Below are 25,719 nucleotides of genomic sequence, written 5' to 3'. Positions count from 1 at the left end.
TAAAACTACACCATATTATGTTATTATATCTCTTAATTTATTTAACAAATGTACAACCACAAGCAGTTCTTACGTTTGTTGCTGCGATAGTCAACATAGTCAAAAACAATTATAATCTACTTTTATCACAAAGAGATATAAATCTTTAATTTTAAGTGATGGCCATTATCTACTTCTTAATTATAGCGCTTAAGTTACACAAAAATCAAAATTTGTATGTACTCTTTTCAAACTACAAGTAAGTACGAAACCTAGGAACAATGACTAGCGTAGTACCCTTGTGTGTCCACAACTTTAGACTTTAAACTTTGGTGACTTGTCGTATCCAGTCGCGGACGGCGGCGACGCGGGAGAAGATTACTAAGGCGCCATTGAAGCAGCGGTGGGCGTCGTCTTCCACCCAGGAGGCGACTCCGTACAGCTTCCCCTGGCCCACCAGCCCGCTGCCGCTGTCTCCGTTGCAGGCAGAGTCGTACCGCGGCGGGCGTCCCCGCGTGCAGATCATGTTGTCCGCTTCGTACTGAATCATCGCCTCCTTGCATTTGTTGTCCGCTATTATTTGCAGTTCCATGCCATGCATCTGCTCCCGCATGGTTTCCTGAACAATAATTTCCGTTTTAATATTTAACTTCTAAAAGACCAGTTATAGTGCCAGTAAGTTTTTGTATTACTTAATCTAAATTCACGACGAAGCATATCGATGCTTTAAGCGTCGAAGTCACAAAAGAGAAGCTAAATAAACTTTTTTAATGACTGTCTTGTAAATAGTTCCATAGACATTCCCCTAAAAGGCAAAGTACCGAAATATACAAATATACAAATCGTGGAAAGCTCGATTGCTTGAGCGCTTTCTGACCTGAAAAACCGAAATAGAAGAATGCAACGTACCCCATGTTCAGCGGCGCCGTAGCCAGCGTACCCCACCTCGGTCCCCTCTGGTATGCTAGGTCCGTCATCCAGCTCCACCGCCGCCATGGTCTTGCCGTCCAGGGGCAGAGGCTCCTCCAACTCCGCCAGTAGGAAGTCCCAGTTGGCGCTCACCTGGAATCGAACAAGAGATGTCAACTTTTATTTATTTGTACACAACAGGGCGACCATTACAATTACGGGAGCGAGTCTTGGATTTCCAATCTATTATTCCACTATTTTATTAAATGCATAAAAATTAGGCACGGACTTCTTGGTGACGCCCGTAATTCAATTTTATGGAAGTTTCTGCGAGCTGCGATAATCTCCATCTTATGCAGTCTACCTTGAAAATGTCGAACTCGATTGTCGATATTTCACAAACGAGAAATGTTGCGGATATCTTAAAGATATTAAAAATACCAGTGCGCATCGGCGAGAACTAAATAGAGGCTGACGATGGAGCCTCTAATTACATATTTATTTATTTATTTATTTAGGTACACATACAGCAATACATATTAAACTTTTACAGACAACATTATAAATAGAAAGAAATACTTGGTATATTTTGTACATACGAGAAGGTGCATTATTAGTGCATAAGTCCAATTCTTGCAAAGTAATAAACTGTTGCACTTAAGACCTTCTGGTTACATGTCGTTTCTGTAATACACCAATAACACCTACAAAAACATAAAATTTTATAATTATCACAACTAATGGTTCGTAATTTCACCACTGTTTACAAATAATTAGCTGAGCTCAGTGACTGCACTTTTGCTCTTTGATTGTACATGCAGCAGTGGGTATTGACTATAATACGGTTAACACATTTTACCGTCATCATAAAAAAGGGTGTACAATAAGTAATGCCGTACCTGTTTGATGTTGAACCGGTCAGCGTCCAGCCAGTAGGGCCCGACTGTGAACTTGGGATGTATGACGAGCCGCTTGACGTGTCGGACCACGCCACTGCCGTCTTCAGTGTTGTTAGTGCCGGCCAGTACGTAGCGCCCGCCGGAGAACAGGGTGCTGCGGACAATACATTATTATACATTATTACTTCTATCGTGTGGGTTGTGAGGTGGATTACCAACCCCATCAACCCTGGTATCAGCCGGTCGACGCAATTCATCTACAAAACATTAAACATTAAGGACATTATTAGTAAGTACATAATTCATTATTATTTTTGTATCACGTAACAAAAATGTATCGGCTACGTCCGCTTTGACAATCCGGCTAATTATTGACCCGCTGAATTACAAAACAGCCATTTTAGGAAACAGCTAGCCGTAACGTAATAGTACAGCCTGTGGATTACAAAATCTGACTGTGACATACGTATAACTATGTAACTGTGTATATTATTTACTAGCCGACCCGCTGCAAACTTCGTATGCGCATGGTCGTTCCCTGCTCGGTCCGTAGCGGACGTAGCGTGATGCTTGTTACAAATTAAAAGTAAGAAATAATATTGTAATGTTAGAATCTCAATTCTGAAGTTCCTAACCAAACTACCTCGGTAACCAGGCATTATAATTCGTTAATGTATGGCAGACTCACTCTTGACTATTTTCAAATTATCTTTAATTTATTAATTTAATTTAATATAATATAAGTACTTAATTATACTACAAAACGGTCTCTAGCCCTCTATTAGTATAGACGAAACTTGCAATATTCCCTACATGTTATACTTAATCCAAAAAGAAATTGTAAAAGTACTAATTAAATGACTTCCATGACTTTGGGGTTTCATGTTGCCCACTAACTCGGATAAGGGCTTCCTTCAAACAAAAGACATCAACGAGATCATTGTTATATATTTTGAGCATATTTTAAAACTACTAAGCCGATATTGATGAAACTTGCACATGCACTATTCCTTAAGTTGGACGATACACATAGCATAAACAGCATATATACATCCCACTGCCGGGCACAGGCCTCCCCTCAATCAACCGGAGGGGGTTGTAGCATACTCCACCACCGTGCTCCACTGCTGGTTGCTGGAGGTGTTTTTACGGCTAATAGCCGGGACCAAGGTGTATGCATGCATTTACCTATTTATATAACGTGTCATCACGCCTGTATCCCTGAAGGGGTAGGCAGATGTAAATAGTATGTATATCACTACACCCACTCGTCAATTATTTTTAAGTCCGAAGTAATAGGAGGCGAGCAGTTGTAGGGTGGTGGATGTAAAATTGAAACAACTCCAATACTTTTTGGTTTCTTATATTTTCACTCACTTTTCAATTTTTCTCTAACACAACCGCGCTTTCCCAAAATCTCTCCGTCGCCATCTTCCCTCCCCCTTCCTCTCTCCCCTCTCACTCCCCCTCAGGACACGTTCATAAACTTCACCTCACACACATCACGTTCATAATAAACTTTCATTCCCACAATGCATATTGCCATTAACCGGGCACAAATCCTGGAAACCATTTTGTATCAATTATCTATGATTTAAACTAAAAAGTCGAATTCAGTGGTTTAGTGGTGTACCTATTTGCGACTCGAGGAAAACAGTAATTTAGTATAGCAATGATTACCGATGTTGATTAATGAACTGCATGGTTGATGTTCGGGTTACGGTCGGTAGCACAAACCAATTTGCTACAAGGACCATGGCTGGTGAATGGAGACCGTTTACGAAAGTATTTCCTATTCGTACCATTGATGTGCCGTCAGCGTTGGGAATTTATTCGGTTGTAAAAACTTTAATAGTAAGGACACTGGCTGCTTTCTTTGAAGTTGTAATTGTACCGTGGTGTAATAAACAGACTCATCATTTATACCCAAAAACAAAGATAAAAGATGCATAGATATGTCTGTGATCCATAATATTAGAAGTTTAAACGAAGAAAAAACTTAACAACGCCATCTATCGTGTTATTAGGGAACCCCGATTGGAAAGTCCCTCATTGGTCTTTCTAGTACTCTGGTCTTATCTGCCTAAAAGTTACGTTATAAAGCTCTTTTTACATAAGTTTTGTGCCTTTTTACTGGCGGGCGGGAAAGTGAGAAAATTCCCCGGAAGGGCATATCACTGCTACCTACCCTCAAATCTTTTATTTTCCGCAATACAAAGCTACTACATTTTATCATCGTCATCAGGCCTCGTACATCTTTTTCAGATGATTTACTATACAATGTCTAGCAGGCACTTTTTCATAAGCTAATGCGAGAGCGGTAAAGTCTACCACACGTTCTGTTGATGTAGTCAGTGCTAGGTGGTCCCTCCCAAGTAGCAATCAAGAATTGTGGTTAAGTCATATATGTCTAAACTTTAGCTAAAGTGAGATTTATCCAAATCAAATAGGACTTATTAGGACTTCATAAATTCATTTCCTTCTTTAATACTATATAGTTTTCAACAAATCCTACTTTAGATAACTTAGAATACACAAAACCAAGTTAAGTATTCACAAAACTATTTAGTCTTATCTCAGCCTACTGTTAAGTCTACAAGTATTCTTTTACTTTACTCAGATTATTTAAAGGCTCACTTAACACTAAATTGATTTAGTGAAGTATCAGTTTAGTCTTGTAAAGTAAAAATTGATTGCCTAGATATACTTAAGGCAATTTTTATTATTTGTTGCTCCTATACAAGACTGTTTTATTCGTTTTTGACTACAATAAGTAAAACATAAGAAAAGTCTATTCAATGGACGATAAAATCGAAATAGAAGCAAGCAGAAAGACGGATGAAGTCCAAATAATAAAAGGATCTGGTGGTTTTCGAAGGCAGAATATTAAATACAGAAAATTAACCTGTGATAATGCACATCCCACTGTTTTTGTTAGCGATGCGATATCTTCTTCATTGCCATCATTTTTTTTATATCGATTGGTATAACACAATCATTTAATTTTGGCAAAAAAATCGTAAGTTCCTGTTTTTCAAATCCGATCCAGCGTGTGGCGGCCCAGGTACCTACGTCTCGCACAAATCTTCTCAAAAATGACTAAGCTAGTCTAACCTAGTCTAAGCGCACGGCAACACTACACCATGAAAAATCGGTTTTTATATTAAAACCTGCTAAGTTCAAATATAAAATTAGGTACCTATTAGTCTAATAATAAATAAATCCAATCAAAAACATAAATGTGAAATGAGAGCCAAGTTCAATATTATGATAAATGCTTTGGTTGTTGACTTCAACGACAAAAGAAGTGAGATCTAAATGGGTGCCAAGTTCAATGGTCAGTCCTGAAATTTATTTCTAAGTAACAGTATAACATATCATATCTTCTTATAACATAAGATAATATATTGTAGCCTAAGGTCTGTCTTATTGTAGGTAAGTAGGTACATATCTTCGTAACGCGTGGGTCCTTTTAAAAGGACAAATTCAAAACTAAAAGTCGACTTTATAGGTATAAAACATTTGAATACCTGTTAAACTCGTTTAAGATTCACGTTAAGTTAAAAAAAAAATATATGCCAGTAAAATGGATGAGAGTTGTGTTGTATCGTGGGCGAAAAGCTGACAACCTATCACCGCTAAACACATGTTCCAACTTGCTTACCTACCCTTAAAGTACTTGTCGAATGTGGCATCAAGTGGTTTTATGATCACTTAGTGCTCTGCCTACCCCGACAGGGCGTGATTGTATGTTATGTTAAGTTAATCTACATACCTACCACAAAAAGACCGGCTGTCATGAGTTTTGATTACTTACTGATTCTTACATCTATAGTTAGGTACAGGCACTAATTAGGTATTTATGTTAAGCGTTCATGATAGAATCTAATTATTAAAAAGTTGCCAGTTTTTTTATTTTTTCCTTTATATTCATCTAATTACCTATCTGCATACCAAATTTTAACTCTCTAGGTCATCTGGAACTGGGTTAGAGTTTTGATAAAAATGAGTCAGTCAGTCAGTCAATGATAAAAATGAGGATTTTGGACATTAATATCTAAATAACCGTTTGAGATAAGCTTATGAAATTCAGAACACTTATATGTATCTTACAAGTCTCAATATATGAGCCAAATTTGATACGTTTATGTGAAATAGTTTTTGATTTATGAGGGGGTCAAAAGTAGCTCCAAATGGTTCGTGTAATAATACACACGGTGCGGCTCGCCAGTTCTATTTCTTGAACTTGGCTTGACACGCTACCGCGTGTCTAGATACTTTTCTTTCTTCTTTCATTCTTTCTTTTAGTAATTTTAAAAATGTACCTATTTTTAACTAAGCTTTATTGACAATCATAAACAAAACATATTATTATCTATTTTAAGTTTTGTGTATGGTTAAATGCATTTAAAGTGGGCATTAGATTCGATTCCTTTATTTTTTTAGCTTGATAAAGACATCGGGAATTTGGCCGCCTTTTTTAACAATAATGTTTTAGGTGGGATTAGAAACTACCGCGCACACACACGACGTTAATCAAATTGCAAGGGTTCTTCGTATATACAATATTCAACGGATACTCGTTAATTTTTACAATAATCACATTGTTTCCGTTGGCAATTAGAAGCGCGGTGATCGTACCTACTTTGCGTCAGTGAACCATGTAGGTACCTATGAGAATGTATGCGCGGAGACTCATTAGCAAATTGAGTTTATGTTTGTTAGTTCCAATTGTGATAAATATTAAATAATTAAGTAAATCACATTCCTATCCAAGTAAGAACTCAGCATAACAATATTTTTTTATCTTCCACGAGTCGAAAAACTTACCTCTCAAACAAACATACTTTCCATAGGTTTTGAGCTTGTTCGATTTTAATTGTTACTTGTTACATAGATGATTCTGGCACAGAATAAACAAACATGATTTTACGACATTACTTTACTAAATCAAAATAGAGGATCACTTTAGATATAAGAGTTTTAAGTAGGAATTCACTAAATACTTTTTGTCTTAAGTTGGTATACTCCTAGACAATTGAAAATTTATCTTAACTAGTACTTGATGAAGTGCAACTTGACTTTACTTTTCTAAACTGATTCTTACGAAATCAATTGTTTCTAAAGTCTTACTTCATTTAGAAAAATATTACTTAACGCCATTTTGCACTTACAGGAAGAAAACATGTAATATATTTTTGACAATATTATCGTCAAAAACTGAAGTAAATTAATATATATTTCTGTTGTAGTAACAATTACTGCGTTCAGCTGTCACATATTAATAGAAAATGAATTTCTCTATACTATATGTCACCATTTTTTTTATTTGCTGAATAATCAATCCAAATTTTATTATTATTTTTCTGGTATATTAAAGGCCCTTCTGTTTTTTAACACTTTCTATCGATTTTACACGAGAAACAATCATGCGTTTATAATTTCCTGTATGTGAAACGGCAGAATAACCTTTTGTTAAAACAACTTAACAAATATTTTAGACGCCATTTTCTTACAGACTTCATTTCTTGTGTTAATATAAATGTTCGCCATTATATTCTAAAATAAAGACGCGTGAAGTAAAAATCGTTTTAGTATGACCTGAAGTTTTACTTCGTTAAGTTACAATTGACTCAGTGCAATTCAATCCTATAGTCTTAACTAAGTATTGTAGATATCTTCAAGTATACATTCTTGGTATTAAGTGATACTACAAGAATTCTAAGTTTAGAATATGCAAGAACATTGTCTAAAGTAGGGTTTAAGTCTGACTTAACGTTGTCTTAAGTCTGTCTTGTATAAGAGTTAAAGTATGTGCCCACTTTTACTAAACTGTATCTTCAAGATATCTTGAGGGATATCTTGGAGACCTATAAGACTTATCCAAGACAAGGGTTTGATTTAGTCTACTTGCCTTCAAGATATCTACAATTCTCTTTTAAGACAATCGGTTGCTACTTGGGCTTGCCACTTTCGTGTCGTCGCGCGTCGGCCGTCACACAAAATGTTACACCAGTCCGTAATTCAAGTAAGTATGTGAGGGTTTTTTAAGTCAATACATACATACTTTCATAAACTCGCCTATTTCTCACAGGGATAAGCAAAGCAGAGACTGGAATTCCATTTGCTGCAATCCTACCACACTTCCTTCTTCCTCTACATTCAAATCATGATCATCATTATTTTTTAAGTCAATACCTTCACAATATAATCTTAACAGCTTCGACAGGGTCAGTTTTCTAACCAAACTTATCTTTGGCTTATCTTTGTTTTGCAGTTAAGCAAAGGTTATCATCCAACAACCAAGGCAGCATTGATATCGTAGAAACAATATCGGTTAGGTACTTAAGTTACAATTGTTATAATACATTTGTAATGAAAATCCGATGTAAATACTTAAATACGTGCCTACCTAATTGCAATAGGTAGGTCAAATTACTCAATTGTATACCAATATTTTATGTTTTTTTTTTAAAGAACGTCAAGGGCCCTGTGCCGAGGTTTTTCTTGCAGCTTCTTTTCCCCGGCTATACAGGTTGTGAGAAGCTGCAGTAGTTTTAGGCGGATTGTAGAAATTGACGATTCAAAGTGTAACTATGTTACCTACTGAATAAAGATATTTTTGAATTTGAATAATGAATTAGCGAAAAATCATTCACTGACTACACTCATCATGAAATCTCAGAAACTACAATTATTAAGAGTGTCAAATTTTGCATGGGGTTCATGTTCCTGTAGGTGCTCACTAAGACGGGATTTTGCGAAATTCAACCCTTGAGAGGGTAAGAGGAGGTGGCAAAGTTTATATGAAACTTCTATAGTTTTAAAAGTAAGGATTGCATCAAAAAGAAATCAAGCGGACGACGTCGCGGGTAACAACGGGCTAGTAGGAAATAATTCAAAACTAAGTACTCGTATAAGTACAAATAATAATTATTTTTCTTCTTGCTTAATTAAAGTGTCGTATCGTAACTAACTACCTAGTTGAACATTTCCTAGGTAATTGCTTCGCTTGGTCGCCTTTGACACTCCCGAGTTACTCAAGAGCATTACGGTAGAAATATTTAGTATTCTTTGGCGTTGCTAAATAGTAGGTACTCGAGGAAAAACCCGGAACAGTATGCATTAATGAGAGGCCATTAACGGAGGTTTCTTACGTGCAGATGAATCACACCATCAGTCACCCGTCAACACTTCAAGTTTGTATGATAAACTGTTTGTTGTGTAAAAAGGCAAATAAACTGTGAGATTGTAGGATATTATATCTTTCCGCCCGCTAATCCATCCGTGTGGATTTCAGTTATCGCGCGCTACATTTTTATTCTACCCCTAAATAATATAAAAAATATTCTTTTTCACCGTGTAATTTATCTCTGTAAGACCAATTTCATAGTCACACAGAGTTCCTTTCGCTTTTATAATATTAGTAGGGATATGTCCTTACATACACAATGGTGCTAATTCCTGCAGACGCCATCTAATTTTATTTTAAGTTAATACCTGTCATTTTCTTATCTGCTGAAAAAGTTTCGTTATCCTAAATGTTTTGAAAAAGGCACCGGGTATTGTCCTATATTGTACAGAAGAATGAAAGAGTTAAAAGAAAGAGCAAAAGGCTTCCCCGGTTGCATTTGTTTATAAAATTGCATGATGTCTGCTTCGTTTAGTAGTAAAAAAACCTTTAGGTAAAGTCTTTGAAGGGGAAAGTTATCTGAAAATATTCTTTTTACAATATTTTTTATAGTGTAACTAGCTTTCTAATTCCCTTAATTCCCTAGCGGAACATGCGTTTTGTGTATACAGGTTAATCAAAAGACAAATTTACCAGTGCCCAGCGGTGAGAACCCATTTGGGGCTGATGATGGAGCCTCCACAGGTGCCTCCAAACAGGACAGCATGTGGGTACTTCTCGTTCACTGCCTTCGCTACAGGACTGTCCGTTATATCTTCGCTCTTGGCTACTGTGGTCGCTTCTACCACAGCTACGGCTTTTCCATCTTCAGGTTTCTTGTCGGCGCTCAAAGTCACATCGGGTTTGACTTCCTGCTGGATTGCTGCTTTGACAGGTTCCTCTTTGCTGTTGATTTCGTTTGCTGAAAATCCAGAAAAAAATATATTGTAAACTCTCTAAAGACATTGCTATTAGTAAGAGGAAGTACCGGGGCTGTTACGTAATTTTTATTTAAAAAAAAACCTTTCCATGATGACGGGTTTCACTAAAAGGTATCTCCTAATTGCGTGTGTAGTAATCCTATTGTACTGTAGAGCTATGCAGCGGGAATTATATTGTTTTCCGTGTAGGTATCACGCAATTTATCAAATGACGTCTTTTGCTTTTATAAGTTTTCCTTTCCTCTTTATTGACTTTTGCCCTTGTTAATAAATGGATATACCAATTATAAAAATATTAAGTTAATGAACCTAAACTTATATGGTCCGGACTAACAATCTTGAGGTAGGTATTCTAGGATGGTAAATTTTCCGTTAACTTAATATTGTTGTAAGTATTTCGTAAGTTAAGGCTATGATATCAGAAATGATAACCTCCTAACACGTGGAAAGTTGGTAGACGTCAGGACCGAGGCGTCTGTTCTCACTCTCACTGTCGTAGATAGTCTAGGTAGTATAATAGGTACCTAGGTAATAATTATCGGTTAGCAATGATACACCAATCATGGACGTAACAACAGAGTTTATCAGCAAGTCAATTGAGCGTGAATGCGGGTTCCTATCTTCAAACTTAATAAGATACCTACTTACATGCGTTATACCTACAAAAGCTGTAATACTTACCACGTGACATGCAAAAAATAAATAAAAACGTGGTCGGTTACTAAAAAAAATAATAAACTTAAGTATGTATTACTTAGGAGCCGTGGTAGGCCAGTTGATAGAACGCTTAACTCCCAATTTGAGGTCGCAGGCAAGGCCTAAACCAATCATTTTTGAATTCATGTTTGGGTCATAAAGATTATCACGTCCTCAGCGGTGAAGAAAAGAAACCCATCTTCCCGAGAAATGTATTTCGAAGTTATGTGTGTGTGTGTGTGGTGTGTGTGTGTGATGTTGTGTGTGTGTGATGTTGTGTGTGTGTGAAGTTGTGTGATGTGTGTTATGTGTGTGTGTGTGTGTGTGTGTGTGTGTGTGTGTGTGTGTGTGTGTGTGTGTTGTGTGTGTGTGTGTGTGTGTGTGTGTGTGTGTGTGTGTGTGTGTGTGTGTGTGTGTGTGTGTGTGTGTGTGTGTGTGTGTGTGTGTGTGTGTGTGTGTGTGTGTGTGTGATGTGTGTGTGTGTGTGTGTGTGTGTGTGTGTGTGTAACCTATATTGGGCAGGTTTTCCCTTCGCGGGTTGGAAAGTCAGATAGGTAGTCGCTCCTGTAAAAAACAGGACCTGTCAAATCTTCATGTTATGTAAGGGGACCCAGTGGAAAACGGGATAATGCTTCACCGTTGAGCACGTGATAATTATTTATGATCCAAACAATTCGAAAACAAATTCGACAATCATTGGTTTAGGCCTGTGCTGGATTCGAACCTGCGACCTCAAAGTGAGAGGCAAGCGTTCTACCAACTGAGCTACCACGGCAATAAGCGACATATTTATTTTTAAATAAATATATCCAGGCGTCCTATAACTTAATCCTAAAATCATTAATGTTATTTGTGTCCAACAGGGTTTAAGTTGTAAATGTTGACCAAGAAACCAGTATAAAGTAGGTATTGATCTCCGAAACAATACAGTTAGATCCGGCTTTGTTATAAATTGGTCAAGAAACCTGCGTCATCGACTCATATGTCTGTATCAAACGCTATATAAAACTGGTTTTGTGATTGGTCGTGCATGATTACTGATGTATGTATAGATACAATATTATTTTACTTTGAGCTGTAAGTAATTATTATTTTTTTGACGTGACTTATTGTAGATTTGACTCAGATGGTATTAACTACTTGGGACTCTCCGCAGTATTGTAAACTCTAAAGGGCTTTGCAGCTTACGGCTAAGGTTAATATGATTATATAGCGTCATACAGTTCAAGACTTCAACCTGTTCTGCGTTTTTAACCCACTTTAAAAAGGAGGGAGGTTATTCAATGTTGAGGAAAAAAAATATTTAAAGGGATAAAGCTTTAAGATGGTAAGACGCAACATCGTTTTAAAATATATATTGTGTCGGGAACTGGGTCTTACGAGGTTAAAATGCAATACTTACTTACTTAATACACACTTAGTACTCACTACATTCGAAACAATTTGATACTCTCCTTATGTAGGTACCTAGTGTAAGTGGGTTTGTGTAACTAACTGTACTTCGTAGGTGTCTGATACACACAATTAGTTAAGTAGGTATTTTATGTACAAATACCTACCATGAAATGCGATACTTTAAATAGTTAAAACATAATGCCAAGTGTTTGTACCGTTACTGTTTAGGTCATGGACATTTACATTTAATACGGCATTCAATTATTCACGGTTTTCATTATACGAGTATACGAGACATGTAAACAGATGATCCGAGTGCTTTGCCATCAGCATCCATTCGTAGTGGACTGAGGAGTTATTCGAGCATACTCGTTCCGAGAGCACTTGTATAGTGAAACTTAAAACTCGGTATAAGATCAGACATAACTACCCACAAGTAGACTTCTGTAACATTATCGGCATATTAGTTAATATAGACAGCACCTATCGCCTTGGTCTAACAGAAAGCTCAGGTGAAGTTAGAGTACTCATCATCTGTGATCAGTACCTCTGACTGTCGTGAGCTTAAGTAATATAACAAACAGTTTAATTTGCTATCTATTGTTGCTGTATGACCAACACATACCGAAGTCTATCTGTGGAAACCTGTAATTGGCTCTTTTGTGATTTATATTTATGTTTATATATTTGATGTAGCTGTTGGTTTTCCTATAAATAAATAAATAAATTGTAAACATAAGAGTAAGGGAAAAGAGACAAATATGATTGGACACCTAATAAGACACGACGAATTTATTAAAAACATCATAGAAGGAAAGCTAGAAGGAAAGAGAGGAAGGGGAAGACCAAGAAGAGCTTACATGGAACAGATTAAAGAAAAGGTTAACGTTGTGTCTTATAGGGAAGTCAAGGAATTGGCCTTTGATAGATTGGAATGGAAAATGCTACACCGACAAGAGCGTGGCTCTTAAATTGATGATAATGAATAAGTTATTAGTAAGTTGGCAATTGAAGTAGAACTTTAGTCTTTATAATATTTGTGTAAGTGAAAAATACCTACATTATTGTTCAAAAATAGGATAATAGAGAATAAACTTACAATTCGTACTTTCGTAGGCACCTGTACCTATTGCGTTTACTGTCGTCTGTTTTTTATCTAATCAATGATTTACGTATTAAGATATCCCAATAATAGTATTTAGATATACCTACCCGCTTATCTTATAGATACAATTAAAAAAATACGTTAATTATCTACTATAATATTAAAATAAGCTAGGTAGTGGTAATTTAACAAAATGTTATAATAATATTCAATCAATATTCAAATCAAACTTAGAAATGTGGGTAACTAAACTAAATACTGTAGTACTTACTTAAATAAAAAAATATATATATTATCAACTTACCAGAAATACCATGACTATAATAATAATAGAATTATAAATCAATACATTAGGCATGTTCACTGAACTTCATTTTTTTTTATTTGATTTGTGTGTGTTGTTGGTGTTTTCACTCACTTAGTTTGGCCGGGTCGGCGTCACCGGTGCCAGGCCGCGCGGCTGCGCAGGCGGCGAGCGCGACCACCGCGAACACTGTCAACCACTGGCGAGAGAACATCGTACTGCGTGCCCGGTGCGCGCGCGCCGCCACGCTTTATACTCATCAACTCATCCGTAATGAGACGGCCTACAACCATATTACGCTTGCATTCGTCATTTTCCTATCTTCAGTGCGCGTTCAAAACAGTAATTAGCATCTATTATTTGCGCTTTTTGTAATAACCACAGGACATTTATTACTAAGTCGGTAGGTACTTACCTAAGGAAGATAAATACTCGCTATGGAAAAACACAAAAATAGAACAAAATTACAAGATTGTGCTGATTATAAGATTATTTTAAATGTCGTAGGTATAATTTTATACAGGATTTAGTGTATTTTTTATTCCGTGATATTTTCATATAAGGTAAACGCTCCTATTAACGCCACCCAAAAATCGACATCGTTTACCGCCACCTTTTTTAAATTGCGGATATTTTGAATTGTGTCCGAGATAGAAAATTGATTCAAATGTCAAAAGATACATGTATTAATTGACCATGAAACGAACATACCCCTGAGCGTGGGCAACAACAGTCTAATTTGTGATTGGTCTGTAAGTGTGCAGTGTCCGCGCAAGCAACGCGCTCCATACAAGTCACTACTGAAATGCATAAGCATACAACATTTTTTTCTTAAGGTTTTGTGTCCGATGAAACATATTTTTCTTCATTTTAGTAATTATAACTACTTGTTAATACGTTTAAGAACTGAGAAAGCATGCTATATTTGACATTTGTGTTAGTTTTAAATGATTAATTTGAGTTTTAAAATGTGGCGGTGATAGAAGCATACATTTGCAGTTTGGTTACTATTACCGCCACCTATGGCGGCGATCGATATTTGTATGATATTTGTATTTTTTAGTTATTTAAGGTAACATGCCCAATCATTCATAATGTTATTATCTTATTTTATAGTATGGTTCATGAACTATATTAAAATCTATTAACGCCACACATTTGGTGGAATTCAAGTATCCTGTGCTGCATATAAGTTAATGTATTTTTTTAAGAAATGTATGAACAAGCAGTTGAAGTAATTATGATTTTCTAATTTAAATACTTTATATATTTATTAAAATATGCTTTGAAACTGGTTATTACATACGTAGCTCTCATTTTGAATATTTATTTGTTTTCTTAAGGCTAATTTTTATGTGGCGGAAATTGAAACACAGAAATTACATACATGTTTCTATTACCGCCACCATAGATTCCTCTTATGATTTATAGACAGAGTGATGCATTATTCTTCGGACTGACAGAGACGGACGGACAGATAGAGACAGACGGACGGACAGACCGAAACGGACGGACAGATAGAGACTGACGGACGGACAGGGACAGACGGACGGACAGAGACAGAAGAACAGACAGAGACAGAAGGACAGGCAGAGACAGACGGACGGACAGAGACAGACGGATAGACAGAGACAGAAGGACAGACAAAGACAGACGGACGGACAGAGACAGAGGGACGGACAGAGACAGACGGACGGACAGAGACAGACGGATATACAGAGACAGACGGACCGGCAGAGACAGACGGATAGACAGAGACAGACGGATGGACAGACGGACGGACAGAGACAGACGGATGGACAGAGACAGACGTCAATTATGTATATAAATCTATGAAACCAAAATATTTTTCTGTAGTTTATGTCATAATTCATTTAATAAAAAAATAACAATAATAATAAAGTTTATTGAAAACTCCTCATACAGAATCATTTCGTCGACTCCCGAAATCCTGAGGGAGATTGGGAGTTTCTATAGACAGCTATATTCCACGAAAACATCAGGCGAAAGCATGGCTCGAGACCCTCGAGCCAAGCTTACCCGACACTACACTGAAGATATCCCGGACGTCAACCTGTACGAGATTAGGATGGCCCTCAAACAGCTCAAAAACAACAAAGCGGCAGGAGATGACAGAATCACAGCAGAACTTCTGAGAGCGGGCGGAACGCCAATACTCAAAGCCATCCAGAGGCTCTTCAATTCCGTCATATTTCAGGGCAAAACGCAGAGGGCATAGAGCGGAAGCGAGGTGATCCTGTTCTTCAAGAAAGGTGATAAAGCCCTACTGAAGAACTACAGACCTATCTCGCTTCTGAGCCATGTCTACAAGTTGTTTTCGAGGGTCATTACGAATCGTCTCGCTTGCAGATTTGACGACTTCCAGCCTCCCGAACAAGCCGGTTTCCGAAAAGGCTTTAGCACCATAGACCACATCCATACGCTGCGGCAGGTTATACAGAAGACTGAAGAGTATAATCTGCCACTTTGCTTGGCGTTTGTGGACTATGAGAAAGCCTTTGATTCGATCGAGACCTGAGCGGTGTTGCAGTCTCTTCAGAGGTGTCAAGTGGACCATAGGTACATCGAAAAGCTAAGGGACCTCTACCAAAATGCCACTATGTCAGTTCGAGTACAGAACCAGAGCTCTAATCCGATCCAACTGCAGCAAGGAGTGAGACAGGGAGATGTCATCTCTCCGAAACTGTTCACTGCTGCATTGGAGGATATTTTTAAGCTTTTGGACTGGAAAGGATTTGGCATCAACATCAACGGTGAGTACCTGACGCACCTTCGATTTGCCGATGATATAGTCCTAATGGCTGAGACCCTGGAAGAACTGAACACCATGCTCGAGCATCTCAGTAACGCATCCCAACGAGTGGGTCTTAGCATGAACATGGCAAAGACAAAAATTATGTCCAACGACCATGTCGCACCCACTCCAGTTTAGGTTGGGTACGTTACACTCGAAGTTGTAGTCCAGTACATTTACCTAGGACAAATAATCCAGTTAGGTAAGTCCAACTTCGAGAAAGAGATCTCTCGTCGGATCCAATTCGGATGGGCAGCGTTTGGGAAGCTGCGGAATATCTTCTCGTCCAAAATACCAGTGTCTCAAGACGAAAGTCTTTGACCAGCGCGCGTTGCCAGTGATGACCTACGGCAGTGAGACGTAGCCGCTTACTATGGGTCTCGTGAGGAGGCTCGGTGTCGCTCAGCGGGCAATGGAGAGAGCTATGCTCGGTATTTCCCTGCTTGATCGAATCAGAAATGAGGAGATCCGCAGGAGAACTAAAGTCACCGACATAGCTCGGAGAATTGCAAAACTGAAGTGGCAGTGGGCAGGACACATAGCGAGGAGAACCGATGGCCGGCCGCTGGGGCGGAAAGGTTCTGGAGTGACGACCTCTTTCAAACTAGGTGAACCTGTATTTTGAGAGACAGTGCCTTCCCAATTTATGTATCTATTAACTACATTAACAGTGGTAAAAATACGGTATTAAAACAACTTTTTTTAAATAAAGTAATTTATTGTACCTGAATAGTTGGTTAGATATCTCGTTGGCGGTATTCGATGCAGCAAAGGCGGTAATAGAAAGAAACCGCAATTTATGTGGCGGTAATAGAGGAAAGAGAGTTTTCGGACATAAAATTATTTTTTATCCAAAATATTCACTCAAAATTAAAAATTCTTGATGTATTTAGCAGAAGACAGTCATAACAATACAAATAAAATAAATAAGCTGCACTAGCAAATACAGAAGTACTTAATTTCTGAGAGGTAATCAGAGCATAGCTTAACCTGGCGGTAATAGGAGCGTTTACCTTAGGTACCGTTTTACCTGCTTATAAATATTTTTATTTATACCTAGTTGCAGTTTCCCAACAATTACCTCGGAATGTAGATAAGGCCTTATCTTGGATGGGGTAAACAGAGAGGCTTGGAATTCATATAAATCGGTAAGTAATATTTATCCTATTCATCATACTCATCATCTGTTCAATATTCACGAGGTCCGCTTATCTAACCTGATGATTTAGTGTTTGACCTTGCAAACCCGAAGGCAAAACCAGCGCAAATACAGGTATACAAAGAACCTTCTTGTAATGGGTCGGACCTCAATGGGTTCGGATCGGATAGATTGATATTTACTTTTTCATTTACAGGGTCGAATCGACCCAATCAAAAAGGTCATAGTCAACTCGCACGGCGGCGGTTCGTACGCTTGCGGTCCGAAATGACTACGTTCCGTATTCCTCGAAGTAGGCACCTTCATAAGTAGATAAAGGATTTCAAGTTTATACTTACTTCCAAACTTTCTGATTTATACATAATTATGTACATAGTACAAAGAATGCCTGCTCTCGTGATGACTGGAAGCTCTGCTCACGCAGATGAGCAGTTTGAGGGTGAGTTGTCTGTCTGTATTTTCCCCTGTACATTATCCATTTCCGTTTTTCTTTGCCGCAGGAGTAAGGACAAACCAATAAGGTTAATGTATCCTCGCGAGGTTATGACGTATATTGCCGGGTTGGACTGGTTAAGTAAGTAGTAATATGACTGTGTAAACGCAAGGAGAAAAGCTGCGTCACTCTTGTATGATATTATAATGCGGGTTTGTCCTGTACTCTACGCGATGTGAGTCAGACTTCCGAATACTAATTTTTAGCTTGATGTTTGTAATAAAAGCAAGTCGCCGGTCCATTTTCCTTCGCCGAATTCGTGACGAACGCAACGACGCAGGTTTTCAAATGCGCAGTTCTCTTAAATTCTTTGGAAGAACACCGTGTAAATAAAACAAGTTATGAATTCAAATAAACTTTAATAATCTCTTTTCAACGTCTACAGTTCGAAAATTTTGATCAACACTAAAAGTCCAAGATACGTGCAATAACAGAGTGGAGTTCTCAAAGAAATCCTAAATAACTTCAAATACTGCCATATTGCTCTTTTTTATCACTATTATCAATAAAATAATCGATTTGGTTGGTACTAATACCTAACTACCTAAATAATTTGACAGAATTCTTCAAATGTAAACGACTCTATCGCTCGATAAAGTTATACGAGATTGAAGAATTTACTTTAAAGTTTTTAGTATATAGGTGTAGACACTAGACAGGATGATTATGTTAGACGTTATTTTTTTTATTGAATGTGAGGATTATAAAATTGTGTAAATTATTATCAGTGGACACGGTCGGAGTGATGTACCTAGTCCAATGTGAGGTCGGGGTGTGATGCTCTGTCGCGGAGCCACCACCTCCAATTCAGTTGAAAACGATATAGATTACTGTACGTACCATGTACATAGTGTACGTGAAAAGATTTTATGTGTACGTGCTATAATTAGAAAGAAAACAACAAATTAAAGTGGCTTCGCTGGAGAGCATACTCCCCAGCGGAGCCACTCAGTTTGCATACTTCGAGATGTTTTCTTCCTGTAAATTGAAGTATAGTTTGATGTACGTACTACGTACATAGTGTACGTGGAAAGATTTTATGTGTACGTGTTATAATTAGAAAGAAAACAACAAATTAAAGTGGCTTCGCTGGAGAGCATACTCCCCAGCGGAGCCACTCAGTTTGCATACTTCGAGATGTTTTCTTCCTGTAAATTGAAGTATAGTTTGATGTACGTACTACGTACATAGTGTACGTGGAAAGATTTTATGTGTACGTGTTATAATTAGAAAGAAAACAACAAATTAAAGTGGCTTCGCTGGAGAGCATACTCCCCAGCGGAGCCACTCAGTTTGCATACTTCGAGATGTTTTCTTCCTGTAAATTGAAGTATAGTTTGATGTACGTACTACGTACATAGTGTACGTGAAAAGATTTTATGTGTACGTGCTATAATTAGAAAGAAAACAACAAATTAAAGTGGCTTCGCTGGAGAGCATACTCCCCAGCGGAGCCACTCAGTTTGCATACTTCGAGATGTTTTCTTCCTGTAAATTGAAGTATAGTTTGATGTACGTACTACGTACATAGTGTACGTGAAAAGATTTTATGTGTACGTGCTATAATTAGAAAGAAAACAACAAATTAAAGTGTATATGACGGCATGAACAAAACGTGAAGCGCTGAAGATTTTAAGAAACAATCTCCTTGCGAGAACTTTTTATCTATGCACAAACTAAACCTATTTCAGACGAACGTCTCTCATACAAAACAAAGAGCCTCAGAATTTAGAGTATGACACTTGATTTGACATATAAAATTATATTGCCACACGCAAAAATAATTGTGGGGTTGCCATAGTAATGATATGGCACGGCGTGGCAGTAGTGATAGCTTTAAATTATTTAGATTACTTTAAATTTTGATGACAAGGTTTGGTGACGGATCGGTACGGCACTGACAATTTATGTCAAATCTGTCATAGATACACGGCCGGAAATGTTCATACAAAAAAATTGTACCATAGCGCAAATGTACCGAGTTTAGAAAATGACAGCTACTTCACCCCTCTCCTACTTCATTTCACCCCTCTGCGATCTTCCGCCATCTTGGGACAATCTTAGGTTAGGATATAAACATAGACACAAGGGCAAGCGCTGTCCGCCCGGCATCCTAACCAAACAAAATCCAAAATCAATCATTGTTTCATTGTAGTTTTATAAATGTAAGTGATCGAGTGAAATTTGCGTTGAATAAATTCCGTAGTTAGCCTCTCAACTAGAAAACTGTGATATCCATACAGTATGAGTGTAAGATAAGTAAGCGAAAAGACGAAAAGACGCATTTCACCAGTTTCCTAAAAGTGAGCTAGGAAGAACTCTAGAAGTGCAGAAGTTACAGTGTTTGTGTGATGACAATTTGCGAAGGCTTAGGACTACTGGGAACAATTGTGTTTGCCATGCGGATTGCACAAAGACATTTTTATTAGAAACTTTCCGGGTCTCTCAAGATTAGCAGTGTTATTATAAACAAAATATTAAAGGGTACAGATGTCTCTAGATTAGAGAGTTTAGAGGAAAGTTTGCCATTAATGCAAAAAGGCATATTTAAAATAACAATAATAAAGCTCTATTTCAGAAAAAAAATCCATAAAATATAAAACAAAATTAAAAAATAAAATGTTATACAAGTAAACTGCAATCTTTTTTTTATAAACCTTGTCATCAAAATTTAAAGTAATCTAAATAATTTAAAGCTATCACTACTGCCACGCCGTGCCATATCATTACTATGGCAACCCCACAATTATTTTTGCGTGTGGCAATATAATTTTATATGTCAAATCAAGTGTCATACTCTAAATTCTGAGGCTCTTTGTTTTGTATGAGAGACGTTCGTCTGAAATAGGTTTAGTTTGTGCATAGATAAAAAGTTCTCGCAAGGAGATTGTTTCTTAAAATCTTCAGCGCTTCACGTTTTGTTCATGCCGTCATATACACTTTAATTTGTTGTTTTCTTTCTAATTATAGCACGTACACATAAAATCTTTTCACGTACACTATGTACGTAGTACGTACATCAAACTATACTTCAATTTACAGGAAGAAAACATCTCGAAGTATGCAAACTGAGTGGCTCCGCTGGGGAGTATGCTCTCCAGCGAAGCCACTTTAATTTGTTGTTTTCTTTCTAATTATAGCACGTACACATAAAATCTTTTCACGTACACTATGTACGTAGTACGTACATCAAACTATACTTCAATTTACAGGAAGAAAACATCTCGAAGTATGCAAACTGAGTGGCTCCGCTGGGGAGTATGCTCTCCAGCGAAGCCACTTTAATTTGTTGTTTTCTTTCTAATTATAGCACGTACACATAAAATCTTTTCACGTACACTATGTACATGGTACGTACAGTAATCTATATCGTTTTCAACTGAATTGGAGGTGGTGGCCCCGCGACAGAGCATCACACAGGTCGGGTGCTATCGTAAGTTCAATGTCTCAAATTAGTTTATGGGATACAGAGGCCTACCAGCAGACAGCCTTGACTCCTGGACCTACACAATACACTATTTACTTATAAAATTAAATTCAGTAGATAACAATACAATTGTGTGTAAATAATTGATATTTAGGCAAGTAAATAACTTGAAAATGATATCCGTGATTTATAATACAAGTCTTACTATATAAGTATAATTTTATCAATAAATTAATTTGACCGCTTACATACAAATAAGTACGATTTCACCTAGTCAAATGTTGATTCAAAATATAAATTTGTTTGTCTTTCTTTGGCTGTGTTTCATTGCTCAGAAAAATATCTTTTTTCTATTGTAAATATGAAGATGAAAGTCTGTCTCCAAAAATATAGTTAGGTACCTAAATGAAAGGTGTCAGGGGATAGTGAGCGGACAAGCGCCGAGCGGCGATGAATGCGCCGGCACTGCGGCGGCTGCGCCTGCGTTGCGCCGCGGTATAAAACCTCAAGTACACTTCGTTTCATCTAAAACACTACTTTATAATAAATAATTCATTAAAACAACAGAACTTTGACAAAAGTAGATATTAAAGCCATCAAAAAGGTGCGAATAAAAAACTTCAACAACAAATCTTACTGCGTAAACAGGACAGTACTTCGTTTAACGTTTACGCGACTACTTTTGTCAAATTTCTTAACAATTGTCTATTTATTGCTTGTAATCTACCTAGCTACTCGAACTACAGTTATGACTAGTTGATTGAATCTATAAACCACTAGCGGAGACGTGTTCTAGAGGAATGCCAGATCACTCGCGATGCCTTCCTATACTAAAGCCGTGAAGCGCACAACACCAAGAATATAAAAATATACCAATGATTGGTCACTGAAATTAGTGTAATAGTTAAATATTCGATTTATACAAACATACTTTAATATAATCCATAGGATCGCGACGAATATTCGTAAGAGTAGGTACAATAGAAAGTTATGCGTTGTAATCACTAACTTGTCTGTACAGCAGTCACATTCGAGTAAGAAGATTATATGCTCAAGACTTTTTATTTTAGAACGCGGCAATCATGGCTTCTGCTTCCAACGGTGGATGCTCATAGTGAAGCCATGCAAGCGGCCGGTGCTGGGATCACAATATCGTGGCCGGTCGCTTTACGTTAAATAAGTTGGAAAACAAACAATATGCGCGTATAAGTATGAATCTACTAATCGACTAATCTACAATGAGGTAACTTGCATGAACAGGACGCGAATTCGACTTTATTTAATAGCGCTATATTATTATTATTATGACTACTTTAATTGGAGCTGGTTTGCTTCGAACGATGTCGTTAATTGTACTCGAATCTTACACTATATTATAGCTATTAACGAAACGACGGAACGCTATCTATCGTTACCGAACTAGTTATTGTAAGTGGTTCTAATCGTCAGGAGCGTTACGGTACAAGTTTGTGGCCGATTGTTGGTAGGAGCAGCAGGCGATACTTATCGCGGCGATAGTAGGTACTACACCGACATAGTGTCGCTAGCCTCAGAGGGTATTTCATAGAAATATGTAGAAACTGGCAGTGTCGCCGCTGCTGCTGCCTGCAATCGGCTACGCACTTTACCGTTATGGTGCACGTACACCGACGCAACCTATCCTACAGGTAGGCCGTGATATTGTCCGCTAGCTAGTCTATCTCAATTATTTCAACTTCAAAAAGCCTGTACCTTCTAACGCGGCATTAAAGCTAGTTACTATTACTATATCGGAATGTGAATTTCAAATACTGCCTACAAGTTTGACGGAATAGATGTGTATCAACACGAGAAGAATAGTCTTAATTTAGAGCGTGGATTGGATAGGTTCCTCTCTTTACTCACAGCTGGGTAATTGAATTGTAGATATGTTTTTATACGTATCCAATGTATTGAGATCAATATTTAACTTCTTAAATAGTTATTGCCAATTTTATGTGCCATTGTGTGAAAAGCCGTCTTGAGCTTTGCACACCAAGAGGCACATTTATGGTGAGTTTCTATCCAATCAACCAATGACTTTCAACAAAATGAATAGTATGTGGAGCGCAGTCTGTGATTAGAAAAGTTCTTAAGAAAGCCTACTATTTTATTAACGATACTTACCTTCCATCTTGAATGCACACTTTTTTGTAACGATTGAGCAACATAAAATACTAACGTGTCAATTATTCTTCCTAAAGTTATTTTGTTATAATTACAAATATTTATACAATATTTTATGGCGGTAAACTTCGAACTTATGGTTAAGCCGCACGCATAATTTACTTATATAGTTGTCTTTGCAACCGAGTTCATATTCATTATATATTATAAAGGTAAATTGTGTAAAAGCTTGAACAGTAGATAGAGTAAGTAGATATTAGATAGAGTAACAAAAGTAACAAGTTTCTTGCAAACTATACATTTATGCCAAATAAACGATATTTTCATAGTTTGGTCAGCTGGCATAATGCGTGAGATTCAATGATGTCCAACAGCGATTCTTGTCGACTTTCAGAGGATCGAAGCGAATAACGTAATATATATTACAGTCATTGAATTTTCGTTCTTTGGTTGGTATTTTAGCGCATTGCCTAGCTTTGTGGCGTTGTAAGGCTTATAGCGGTGCGGGTGGGGGCGGTAGGGAGCGCGTGTGGTGGCGCAGGAAGGTGCGCAGGCGTCGCGCGGAGGCGGCGGCGGCCGTCAGAGCGTGCGCAGCGGCCCGCGGCACTCGGTGCGGTCCATCCACGCTATGTCGCGCGTCGTCACCTGCAATACACACAACGTACAACAATTAATCATCGTTTTTCACTAGGTCTGGTTACCTAACTTGAAGTTTTTCACAAGTGCGGTTGCTACGAGTATGAATGGAGTACTGTAAATATGTAGATACGTACCTATAGGGATAGGACTAGGTACTCCTATGTCTACGTATGCTACTATGCACCTGCGTAGTACAAGTAGTATGATAACAGGAAACTGAAAATCACTCTGATTTCTGAAAATAGGTAATAATGAGTAAAGTGTGTCGCAAACACACGATAGCACATAATGGTCGTATCGGCTGACTAAGTGCACTTATAATTTCGCATTAGCTATCAAATAGGACATTATTTTGAAGTACTTAGGCTCCCGAGTTTTCCGTGTTGTGGTAGGTCGTTCTTATTTGTCACCGGTCTACAGGTGAGGATATGTATTTGTTATATATTTTCATTGAATATAGGTTCTCGTATGACTACAACCTTACTTGGTGTAAGGTGAGTGAAGAGCACACTTACTTAGTGCAGTCACAGTCACGAGCATTAACTTGTACGGTCACGAGCATTAATATGTATACACTTTGGTACCATGTCACATTAACTTTTTTGACAAATTGAACTGTAAGTCTCACTAAATGTCAAATATGTTAGTGCGACAGAGTCCTAAAGTGGGTACATTATATTGCTCATGGCTTACATACATAAGGTCACGCCTATTTCCCGTTGGGGTAGGCAGAGACCACGAAGTTCCACGTACTACGATCCTGACACACCACTCTCGCTTCCTCCACTCCCATCAAAGACTTCACGCATGCTCGCCAGTTTAGAGTAGTAGTAGTAAAGTTGGGCTCACGATCTGGAGGTATGAGTTCCATTCCCGATGGGAACATTTTCGAAATCACTTTGGGAGACGGTCCTATGTTTGGTAAGGACTTTACAGGCTTGAATCACCTGATTGTCTAAAAAAGTAAGTTGACTCCGTGCTTCGGAGGGCACGTCAAGCCGTGGATCCCGGCTATTAGCCGTAAAAATACCTCCACCAACCCGCAGTGGAGCAGCGTGGTGGAGTATGCTCCATACCCTCTCCGGTTGATTGAGGGGAGGCCTGTGCCCAGCAGTGGGACGTATATAGGATATTTATATATGTAATAGTATACAGGAGCTTATCATGTTAATTCTCCTAAAGTTCTAGCTTTCTAGAGTGGAAAGGCAAGGGGAAGGCAGTGGGGCGAGGTACTCAAAACCATGAGTCGTGAATAATAACCACACGCCGGACCTTTCTTTTAGAAGTAAGTACCGTAAGTTGATTTTGATATGGTATAAAAGTACGTCTCCTATACTTAAAGGTTGTCTGGAAGAGATTGCTACTTAGCAATAAGGCCACCTATTGTACTCATTCTATTTATCTTTTGTTTTGTATTTTGTTTTTTCCTGTTTGTGCAATAAATTATTTGTTATGTTATGTTTGTTACGTTACGTCGTGTTGTGTTTGGTGGAGGTGTTCTAATAGGTAGGTACCTATGTACCATCTTCTATCGTGTGGATTGTGAGGTGGATTACTAACCCCATCAACCCTGGTGTCAGGGTTATTACTGAGCCGCCATAGGCCCCTGACATGAGTCGTGTAACGAGTGCGTACTCACATC

General features: G+C 37.9%; 2 protein-coding genes and 1 long non-coding RNA gene across 4 annotated transcripts in view; 1 reads left to right on the top strand and 2 right to left on the bottom strand.

Annotated features, from left to right (window-relative positions):
- Positions 1–15: 15 nt before the first annotated feature.
- LOC126370108 (scolexin B-like) lies at positions 16–13,670 on the bottom strand. The gene is made up of 5 exons (XM_050014841.1): positions 13,514–13,670; positions 9,613–9,880; positions 1,788–1,941; positions 889–1,041; positions 16–598 (listed from the first exon to the last, which is right to left on the bottom strand). Exons 1-5 carry the CDS (start codon positions 13,611–13,613, stop codon positions 302–304), a joined length of 972 nt encoding a protein of 323 aa, XP_049870798.1. The 5' UTR covers positions 13,614–13,670; the 3' UTR covers positions 16–301.
- A 15-nt stretch (positions 13,671–13,685) lies between these two features.
- LOC126370171 (uncharacterized) lies at positions 13,686–21,423 on the top strand. 2 transcript variants are annotated; one of them, XR_007566821.1, is made up of 4 exons: positions 13,686–13,802; positions 17,275–17,362; positions 17,874–18,632; positions 21,287–21,423. It is a non-coding gene; the product is annotated as an uncharacterized LOC126370171 (long non-coding RNA). The 2 variants fall into 2 exon arrangements; XR_007566820.1 differs by having other exon boundaries at positions 13,702–13,902.
- Positions 21,424–21,482: 59 nt separating this feature from the next.
- LOC126370101 (progestin and adipoQ receptor family member 4) overlaps positions 21,483–25,719 on the bottom strand; it is an 84,698-nt gene continuing 80,461 nt past the window's right edge. Inside the window, exon 6 of the mRNA XM_050014829.1 lies at positions 21,483–24,083. Within this exon, the coding sequence (XP_049870786.1) occupies positions 24,018–24,083 (66 nt within the window). The 3' untranslated portion in view covers positions 21,483–24,017. The remainder of the gene's footprint in view (positions 24,084–25,719) is intronic.

The sequence above is a fragment of the Pectinophora gossypiella genome, chromosome 10 (genome assembly GCF_024362695.1).
Source record: "Pectinophora gossypiella chromosome 10, ilPecGoss1.1, whole genome shotgun sequence".
In the NCBI taxonomy this organism is placed as follows: Eukaryota; Metazoa; Arthropoda; class Insecta; order Lepidoptera; family Gelechiidae; genus Pectinophora; species Pectinophora gossypiella.
Note: the sequence above shows the minus strand (reverse complement) of the source record. Positions and strands in the feature narration are given on the sequence as shown.